The sequence below is a fragment of the Siniperca chuatsi genome, linkage group LG3 (genome assembly GCF_020085105.1).
Source record: "Siniperca chuatsi isolate FFG_IHB_CAS linkage group LG3, ASM2008510v1, whole genome shotgun sequence".
NCBI lineage: Eukaryota > Metazoa > Chordata > Actinopteri > Centrarchiformes > Sinipercidae > Siniperca > Siniperca chuatsi.
In genome coordinates this window covers 2,710,043-2,720,659 of record NC_058044.1, presented here as the reverse complement: position 1 = coordinate 2,720,659, position 10,617 = coordinate 2,710,043, and the positions used below count along the sequence as shown (strand labels likewise).

At 43.7% G+C, this 10,617-nt stretch overlaps 1 protein-coding gene across 4 annotated transcripts in view; it reads right to left on the bottom strand.

The window, feature by feature from the left end:
• Nucleotides 1–963: 963 nt before the first annotated feature.
• vps54 (VPS54 subunit of GARP complex) overlaps nt 964–10,617 on the bottom strand; it is a 31,840-nt gene continuing 22,186 nt past the window's right edge. For all 4 annotated transcript variants that reach the window (XM_044189456.1, XM_044189458.1, XM_044189459.1 and 1 more), the window contains 10 exons: nt 9,951–10,132; nt 9,268–9,380; nt 7,975–8,038; nt 7,660–7,765; nt 6,498–6,585; nt 6,179–6,300; nt 5,873–5,953; nt 4,412–4,519; nt 4,198–4,292; nt 964–4,116 (listed from right to left, as the gene is read on the bottom strand). In XM_044189456.1, the coding sequence (XP_044045391.1) occupies nt 4,011–4,116; nt 4,198–4,292; nt 4,412–4,519; nt 5,873–5,953; nt 6,179–6,300; nt 6,498–6,585; nt 7,660–7,765; nt 7,975–8,038; nt 9,268–9,380; nt 9,951–10,132 (1,065 nt within the window). In that variant the 3' untranslated portion in view covers nt 964–4,010. The remainder of the gene's footprint in view (nt 4,117–4,197; nt 4,293–4,411; nt 4,520–5,872; nt 5,954–6,178; nt 6,301–6,497; nt 6,586–7,659; nt 7,766–7,974; nt 8,039–9,267; nt 9,381–9,950; nt 10,133–10,617) is intronic.

The following is a 10,617-nucleotide window of genomic DNA, read 5'->3' as shown; positions in this document are numbered from 1 at the left end:
GGCTTTTATTTAGCTTTCAGAAAGTTTCCAGTTGTCATTACGACTTTCCGGTTGATGTGAACTCTATTTACATTTAACTTAAGAGTACACAAGTTTGAGATCAGTTTAAGTAAACTCTTATGTACAGTCCTTTAGCTTATTGGAATCAAGTGTTTCTGTGTTTGGCTGAGTCTCTGTCTTTCATAGTATTATTAATATTTATATTGAAATCAATAGAAAACATTCCTTTACAATTTAAAGGTCCAGTGTGTAGTGTCAGCGGCATCTAGAGGTGAAATTGCACTTAGCAACCATTTGAACACCGCTCGCCTCACCCTCCCCTTCCAAGCGTGTAGGAGAAACTACGGTGGCCGCGAAACTCGTGAAAAACGCGAAAGGCCCGTTCTAGAGCCAGAAACATGGCGGTGCAACATGGCGGCCTGCGTGGAAGGGGACCCGCTCCCTCTGTGGATAAAAACGGCTTATTCTAAGGTAACGAAAACATGATGATTCTTATTTTCAGGTGATTACACACTGGACCTTAAATACATTTAAAGGAACAGGTCACCCCAAAATCAAAAATACATATGTTTCCTCTCACCTGCAGAGCTGTTTATCCATCTAGATTGCTTTGGAGGTATCGGCCGTACAGATGTCTGCCTTTTTGAATATAATGGGACTGTATGGCACTCAACCTGTGGCGCTCAAAGCCAAAAAGATCCATTTGAAAAACTCAACAGCAACGTCTCTTTGCAGAAATCACAAGCCGGGTACTTAAGATAATGATCGCTAGAAAGAAAATCGTTCCTACATGAAACTGCTCACAACAAGGTCTGTGGATTATCTTGAGCAGCCTAACCGGGTCATGATTTAGTAGTTTTGTACTTCTACTTCAGTAAAATCTTGAAGTAAAAGATCGGAGAACTTCTTCCATCTCTGAAGCTAAAAACCTGCAGCAGATAAACAGACAGAGACAACACGTCGCTCCGTCATCCTGTTTTATTCACATCAGGTTTGAAGGATTCAAGACATTTTGGATTCTGACATGCAGCCCGACTCGTCTGAACCCAACAGAGAGGGTCGACTCATTCTTCTCTCACACACACACACACACACACTCTCTCTCTCACACACATACACACAGTGGTATGGTAGGCACACTGTAGTGGAGAGCTCAGATGTGTCGTCTCTGACAGTCAATCAAAAGTAGGCACTTCTGAAGCAGACAGTGATGATAGTTGATGCTTTTTGTCTCATACAGGAAACTGACGGCGGTGGTCACATCACACCCCTGTTGTCCCGCCCACTTTGACATCTGCCCTCATACGTACGGAGCTGATTTGGGCAGACTTGTTCCTAACTTGTTGGGACTCGACAACAGCAGTAATTCATTTAATGCAATATCTCAAGATCATTAGTTAATTGTCACATTATCTCAGGATAAAATTCTCTCGCGATAACGGGACGTTATCTAAAAAATAAACGAGTATTTTCTCTCTGATAAACCTGCTGGATTAAAGTACTTTAGCTGATTAATGCAGTAAAACAGAAACCAGAAGAGAAGCTGTCTGGTTTGATGAGCTCCAGTATATTCAATCTTGTATTGAAGCCAAACGCTGCCTGTAGTGTTCATGTAGGTTTCAGAGACCGAGGTGATTTCTGTTGTACTGCAGGTGATGTGACCACAGCTGGACAGGTGTGTTTTGTTTGGTCAGAGTTCAGAACGGCTAAACGGCACCCAGGAACAGAAAATCTGATAGAGAAGAAAACTGCATTTTGGCGCCGAACAAGGTGAGTGCTGTAAACACCAGCACAGGTTTTCTCAGGTAAGGTGGGAGCTACACCGGGAGTTTAGAGGTTTACAGCTCTAACAGGTGAGTGAGGGAGCTGTCAATCAACCAAAAGGTTATCCACAACCACTCAGTCCTGAGAACAGGTCTGATCCAAAACCACACCAGCACAGTGCTGGTTTCAGCCAGGTGGCCGTGGTTTCCGTGGAATCAAAAGGCACGTAATCGAAACACCACTTGTCATTGTCACCTGCGCTCTATTCAAGTGTGTTTCCCACCATTGCCCTCACAGCCAGCCAGAACACCTGGAAACACCTGGAAACACCTGTGTGGGTGTACCACAGCCCACAAATGAGGCAACCTGACAACAAGAGGTCTAACGGTGCGTTTCGGGCGTTCCTCGTCAGGAGATTTACTTCATCTACAGAAAGTTGCACCAGGACAAGTTTTAAATAACAACCGTTATCACCACAAAGTTGACATTTTCACTTGATAAGTCACGTTGACAACTACTTTTGATCGAGGTGTGTTAAAACGGCATTATATTGTCTGCTCATGTTTAAAGTAGCTCAACTATTCAGGTTTTTAGTGCTCACCATGTTTCACACCACCACCTTTATTTTGAAGGAATTAGGACACATTTTTGAATGTGAATCAGCGACGACTGGGTGGAGCCTTTTTTTGTTTTGTTTTTTCCCCCCCTCAGTGACAGCAACCTGAACGCACCACGAGAAAGTGACTTCTAACATCAGTTTCAGGGTTCAAACTTTTCGGGTCACGACCCCCTGCTGCAGTTTGATTGGTCCGCGTGTTGTGATGTGATCACCTGTGACCAATAACTGCCCGAACACAAACACCTGGGAAACACGACTCGGTCACGTGATTATTTTCTGACAGCTTCCTGTCAGGGCTTTTCCTCTGGACGCGGCGCTCGCTTACGTTTCATTCAGCAAATTTGTCTCTGAAGAAGTTTTCCTGCTCGTGTTCATGGAAACACGTGAATTTACTTTGGACAGACATGAAGAATCTGCTGCCGACGCACCGTTTCATTAATGAGTAGAAACATTTCGCCTTGTGCAGGTTTCAACTCTGGATGTTTGTTTTTCCTCATTTGACAAATAAATAAATAAATCAGATTTTCTGTTCCGTTTTGTGTCGTTTGTCCCTCGAAGGAAACAAAAAGCTCATGCAGATTAAATAAACCAGTAGGAGGAAGAAGGTGAACAGTAGTTTGAGTAAACAGCTGATTTTCATGCTTTATGCTCTGCATCAATTAACTACATGTACTACTGAGTGTGGATCATCACTCAGCCGAAACTTGATGCATGGTTGGATTGTTTAAAAGGAGAAAAAAAAAAGTGCAATTGAAGAGTTTATTTCCCAAATTAGAAACCGTTTTACTTTGGTAACGACAGGATGTAGCTGACAGTTGTGATTCTTTCACAGCCCGGATTTGTTTTATTCAAAATGTTCAGGAAATTAACTCTTCAATGACATGGCTTTAACAGCTCCTGCTTCATTGGGATTGCTCCAGGTCTCAGACTGTCTGGATTTCCAGGTCTTGAACACAAGAGGTCTGGAAAATATTCTTATTTTGAGTATAAAAGAATTCATGTCTATGTTTTCAGCCGTCACCACAGAGAATAAAACCAAAACCAGCTGCCGAACGAGGTTCGGAAAACGTTTGGAAACACCGTGAATGAACCCTGTCGATGCTCTCAGAGCAGGAAGGAGAAAAATAACCCGACCCCTCAACCCTCAGCTGCGAAGTTTTAGCAAAAGTCTGCAAAACCAGCGAGAATAACTCTTGTTTCAGTGTGCGTTGATGTTAAAAAAAAATCCCTTCGGCTCCAACGTCCCGGCCCGCTGGAGAAAAAGTCCGCCACAGCAGAGGATGTTTTCAAGACGACAGAAAAATAAATTACCCCGCCATTTCTGAAACATTATCGACACCCTTCACTCCCATTAAAACTGTCTCTAATAATTTACCAGTATTTCTGTTGGATTGCGCACAGTGAGATGAGGTGGCAGCAGTTTTTTTAAGGAGGCTCTGTGTGTTGCTTGATAAAGTCTTTTAAGGTGGAGCAGGAAGCCCCAGCGTGTTGCTGCTGTTCTTCTCCCAGTTTTGTGTTTTTGGTCCCTGCGGGCCTCCTCCAGCCTCAGCCGGCCGCCGTCGGCCCCCCGAGGTCGGCAACCCGTCGCCGGGTCGGTCGGTCCTGGACGTCCCGTCGCCGTCCTCCATCACCTCTTCTGCTCCCAGATCTCGGCCATGTTCAGGTCGAGCCGCTCGAGGCTCTTCAGTACCTGGATGTTCTCCGTGTAGAACGCCACGTCCACCACCACCAGCCTGCAAACAACAAGCAGGCAGTCCCATCTCAAACTGTTACACACACAAGGTAATAATTAAAGTGTGTGTGTGTGTTGTTACCCGTGCTGTGGTCCTCCATCATTAACGACCCCGAGTCGAGCCAGCTGCCTCTTCAGGTGCATCTTAAAACTGGCGTTAATCCTCAGAAACAGCATCTGTACAGGAAAACACATCTGTCTGAGACTGCAGACCTGAACGCCACACTGACGCTCGAATAAACCGCAGCTCATCTCGGGGCCATAAACATCTTTAACAACAGAAGAGGGCATCTCACCTGTGTCTGCTCTTCGGGTAAAAGTTCAGAAATGGCTTCGTGCATCTTTGCCATCTGCTTACAGACATTTCTGAAGCAGGCCGAGGGCATCGGAGCCTTCACTTCATACTGAGGAAACAACAAAACATCATCCTTAAGCAGCTGAGCCGAACAGCTGAGCCGAACAGCTGAGCCGAGCAGCTGAGCCGAGCAGCTGAGCCGAGCAGCTGAGCCGAGCAGCTGAGCAGCTGAGCCGAACAGCTGAGCAGCTGAGCTGAACAGCTGAGCAGCTGAGCTGAACAGCTGAGCAGCTGAGCTGAACAGCTGAGCAGCTGAACTGAACAGCTGAGCAGCTGAGCAGCTGAACTGAACAGCTGAGCTGAACAGCTGAGCCGAGCAGCTGAGCCGAGCAGCTGAGCCGAACAGCTGAGCTGAACAGCTGAGCTGAACAGCTGAGCTGAGCAGCTGAGCAGCTGAGCTGAACAGCTGAGCTGAACAGCTGAGCAGCTGAACTGAACAGCTGAACAGCTGAGCAGCTGAGCTGAACAGCTGAGCAGCTGAACTGAACAGCTGAACAGCTGAGCAGCTGAGCAGCTGAACTGAACAGCTGAACAGCTGAGCAGCTGAACTGAACAGCTGAGCAGCTGAACTGAACAGCTGAGCTGAACAGCTGAGCTGAACAGCTGAACTGAACAGCTGAACTGAGCAGCAGAGCAGCTGAGCCGAACAGCTGAGCCGAACAGCTGAGCAGCTGAACGCTGTTTACCGTGTGACGTCACTATTCTTCCGACTGAGTTGTCATTAGCTGCAGCAAAACTGCAGATTAAGGCGTGTTTAATCACGTGATTTTGATATTTATTGCTTTATTTCTTCTGTTCCGATGTTTTTTAAAAATCGTAACAAAACGTAGTTAATGTAAATGTCGGGTGTGAACATTTTTGCGGTGAAATGTTGTTAAAAACGCACAATGAACAATGATATGACGAATGTTGCGGCCCGACCTCCAGCCACCCCCTGCTGGTGATCGCAGTGATGCTGTGAGCTCCAGCAGCTAATCAGCAGAGCTGTATTGAATACGTAGCTGTTATCAATAATTTTGAATGTTATGATTGAATCTATATTAATGTTAAGTATACCGCTAATCCAATCCCTCAATAAATCTGATTGAGGGATTCCCTCAAACAATCTTATTATTCTATTCACACAGAAACGAGATACATTTGTGATTTTACTTGGCACAAACATATCTTTAAAATTATACAGAGCTGGGGTTTATTTATACAAAATGATTGCAATATTGTTCAGAAAAATTATACAATTATACAGTATTTTCCTTCCCGTGTGCAGCGTAGGTACAGAAACTGTACGTGGGATAAATGTTATGACACTAAAAGACACGACGCACTACACTAACTTTACATAAATGTCTCCTAAACGCCGCAGTTTGATTAAACAGCTTCAACATTTAAAACCTGTACTCACCTTTGATAAAACCTTCTCAAACAGACTGTCCATGATGGCCACCAGCTTAGCAGATACCTCTGATATGTGATCATTGTAGTCCTGAAAAGCCACAAACACTCTCAGCAACACTGATCACAACATTTTGCCAAAATGACTTTCTTTGGGAATTACATTTGAACTACATTTTGTTGTTGGGATCAGGATTCTTTAGAAATTAAAGCTGCTTCCAGTTTTGTCTCTGCAAGTGTTTTTAGTGCTGAATGAAGAAATGTGAGGATGTTTTTATGCCATTATAGCATCTGTTAATTGATTGCTTTGCGTTACCTTGGTGATGTGGTCGAAGTGTCTGAGGACGCTGAACTGTTTGGGCTGCAGTTTGGTCTCAAAATGAGCTCTGATGATGGGAATGTAGTGAACCACCAGCTGCAGGCAGCGGGAAGCTAACGCTACACACACACACACACACACACACACAGTCTGAATATTAGGCAGCAGAGTCAAAGCTTGTGTTTATGGCTGAGTGACAAAATTAGCGTCTTCATTTTCAGATAAACCGACAAATTTAAAGCTCCTTTACGGAGTTGAGAAAACTCCCAATTCTTAACCGGACAAACCGGACAGGTGTGTGTGCAGCAGGTCGTACCAAGGTTTTTGGTGGTGATGGTCTTGAGGCCGACAACCTGCAGAGCTCCGGCTCCCAGAACCAGCTGGCAACTGCGAGAGTTGAAGTGCTGCAGAAACACAACAGAAGAACTGCTCGTTAAACTCCAACGCTGTAAACGTAATGCTAAGGTAACAGTGTGCAGCTGCAGGGCTTCACGTCACTCAGTAACACGTTACAGTTACTTTACAAAGTGACGCCAAAATGACCTGATGGGGGCGCTGTAATCTGCATTTGAAACTTTGAAAGTGTCAACACAGCTGCTGTGATTTTCATGACATTTAAAGTACATTCAGTTATTGATTGGCCGACACATAATTCCTGGGCAACAACATATTTTTCGACATTCTTCTAGTAATGATTAGTAACACTTCACTACTATTATATCTTTTACTAACATTAAAGTCAGCAACAAAAAATGACCTGGCAGTCATAACAGCATACTGCAGCATATAACAGCAGTATATGAAAGGTCAAAACAGAGAAAAGCTGATCAAAAAAACTGCATTTTTTTGTACAACTTACATGAATCAGCCTCTGAAAGTCTCTCATCAGCTTCAAATATAACGGATCTACTGCATATTTTATATTTCTGAACAACAAGATTTACGATGGGTTATATAAACATGTAGAATTTAGGTTCGCCTAGAAAAAAAACCAGTCACAAAATGCTTTTTCATCAGATATGTGAAGTCGTCAGATCAGAGAGCTGATTACAGAACAGTAACAACTGATCGGTGACGTCCGAGAGGCGTCTGGTGAAACTGACAGCCACTATGAGCGTAAAACAACGAAGATTTACTCACATCGAACATGTCACTAATCTTTCTGACTTCATAGGGGTCAAGGGTCAACTACTAGAATATGAATTATTCCCAAAATCATCGCAACCAATAAATAACAGGCAGCTATTCAGTGAGTTCTTTACAGCCTCCAACACCATTACACTCTGATGCTCACATGTCGACCGGATTGAAATAATAACGCAGAAGAGGGGATACAAGGACCGGGGCTACTGATACGTTGATTGACAGCGAGACAGACCAATCGGTTCGTTTGCAAGCCTCACTTAAAGAGCGAGCGGGACGCCGGCGGTCCGCTGGGACTGATCGGGTTAACACGGAGTGTTTGAGGTGGTTCTGACCTTGAGGAGGTCCGACAGACGCGTCAGCATGTCGGTAGCGATGGATGGGATGTCGTTGACACACTGACAGTATTCCAGAAAGATCCGGATCAGCAGCAGAACCGTCCTGAAGAAAGAGAAAGACGACTGTCACCCACCTTCACAGGTCAGTGTCTTCGTTACGCATATTGTATATTACGACAATATGACAACGTCAGTTTGTGTTCAAAATGATAATCTTGAATAATCATCGTACATTAACAATAACTGTGTGATTAGTTGAACTGCTGTGTTACATCAGAAATGTTTAACCCTTCGCTGTCGGAGGGCACGTACCCGACGACGGCGTATTTTTGCCCGTTGACGAGCAGAAAGTCAGCGGGCTTCCTGTCCTCTGGACCTGCACAAAGAAACTAAACATGTTACAGCTGAAGTCTTCAAAAACGTCACATATATTAATGGTGTTCTGTTCTATTCTCTGAGAATAATCATAAATTATTCCTCTTATTGATTACAGCTCATGTTTCCTGTCTTTTATCACTGTGAAGAACACTACTAATGGATGTCTCGAGGCCAATCCTCAGGGACGCCATTTTATTCTGGAGCACTTTTTGTCTTGCTTCTGACAGACAGATACACGTCCATGTCTACAAACCGACTCTGGGAGACACGTGACGGAGACGTCTCCTCTGTCTTTTAATGCTGAGTCTATTTGTGTAAACCCAACAAGCAGCCAAACCGGGACTCACCAGCTCATTCAGACACTAAACTAAGACCATGCAAACTGGAAGCTAAAAAATCCAAACAGTTCACGTCCAAATTCTTCTGCTAAATAACATTTCCCTCGTATAATTTCAGAAATGTAGCATGAACACCACCTACAACTGTTGTTGATATCTGAGCTAATACCAATATCTAACATACAGATTTAAATGTAAAATGGATGATTTTCTTTGACATCCTTCTTTAAATATACTAAACTAATACTATTGTATTAACAGGAATGATAGATTGCAATAATGAAAATTGGCAAACTGACATTTGTGGCTCACATGATGGGATATTTCTTTTTTGTTTATTTTTAATTATTATTTATTTTCCCTTCTTTCTCTCCAGATGTTTATTTGTTGCATCAGCGTCGACTGTAATGGGACCGAGTACACGCACAAACATAGATGCTACATAGAGCTGTTTGTGTTGAAAAGCATAATAAAGATATATGTACACAAAAAACAAATGTAGCATGGATTGTACAGAAAGCTGGAACATTTTAAAGGCTGAGGTGTTTCAGTAGCCTTGTTAACGTTCATCACAGATTTGATTCAAACTTTGCCCGTGTGTGAAAACATAAAGCTACGTTTCAAATACTGAAGCAAAACTCTAAAGCTCTGCTGCCACAAATGTTTTACCATCTCTCTGTAATGTTAGAGCAGCTCCTCGTTGGTGTAACAAGCTTGTGGATAAGTGACTATGTTTCATAATAAAATAATTACGAGCCAATTCCAGTACCTTCTTACAGTTTTTGGAGGTTTTCTGCCCTCGATGAGCGGCAGCTGGAAACCTCACACAGCAGAAGCAAAGAGGTTTAGGGAGCTGATATTTGTAGAAGGTTTGGGGGTTTTTGGGTACCTGGGATTTTGCGCTCTGGTAGTGTTATTCTGCCGTCAGCGATGGAGTTCACCAGATCCTGAAACTCAGCAGGAACCTCCGCCTGCTTCCAGCGCTCATTATCCAGGAGGAGGCTGCAGGTACACAACACAACACACACATCATCATCATCATCATCATCATCAGGACACACAAACACACCCGACACCACCACTGCATTCATGGAGGGTCACAATTTGGCTTTTGGGGCAGTTTACAAGGTCAAAGTCAACATTATAAAACCAGGACCGAACTTCAACACACATATAAACTTGGTCATGATGCATCTGTTCATGTTTAAAAGCAAATCAAACACTGCTGCCTCAACCACCAGCAAAGAAGTCTCGACAGGATAGAGACACGTCTTGCACGTCACTTTGAACTGAGCTTACAAAATGACTTGCGTGTTGAAGACGGTTGATTTTGTGAATATTATTTCACATAAATGTACCATTTCCATCATGTGACAAAATCACCAAGTAGTACAGTAGTTCATAAAAACTGAAAGCTGAGGGAAACCAAGCTTGTTTGTCTCTTCTTTCCTGTCTGACAAGTAGACTTTGACCCTCCTAATGTTTCCACAGGCAGATGCACGTCAGAGCACCAGTCAAAGCTGAAAACACTGGTGTGCATACTGCTGCACTACGTACTGAGCTGCTGCTAACCTGAGTTTGGTCTTGCGTTCTTCGTGGAAGCGGTGGACAAAGCGGTTGGCCTGGCTCTGCAGCGCCCCCCTCAGGGAGACGCTGCGCCTGCCGCACAGCTCCTCGGTGTCCCTGACGAAGCCCTCCACCGCCCGAGAGAGGCACACAAACTCCGCAGAGCTCAGACGCTCCAGAGAGCCGTCCTGTTGGAGACAGGGGCGATCAAAGAGGTCATATCAAATCTTCACGTTACTCATTTTTAAAACGTTTCTAGGTTTTCGTGAGTTTTTGTTGATTCAGCGAGCTCCCCTCTTCATCACAATACAAAGAAATGAGAACACTGACCTGAGCAAAGTCAAACCTCTGCAAAGATAAAACAAACTCTTTGGACTGAAGCAGAGATGTGAAAATACTCTGTTTAAGTTGCTGTGATTTAACTGTACTCATGTGCAATAATGTGACTTCGAATGCATCAAATTTACATTTGTTTTCTGACATGACGACACTGTGAATTAATGATGCATTTTCTGTAGTTAAGTTGTGAATTTAATATCAATATGCTGGTTTAGACCTATAAACTAATTAGAAAGACACACTTCTTGATGCTGGAGGGTTTACATCTCTCCCTGCCTTGGTATGAGAGAGAAAGTTGGGCATCAATAATCTGATGATACGTATTTTTGTTTGA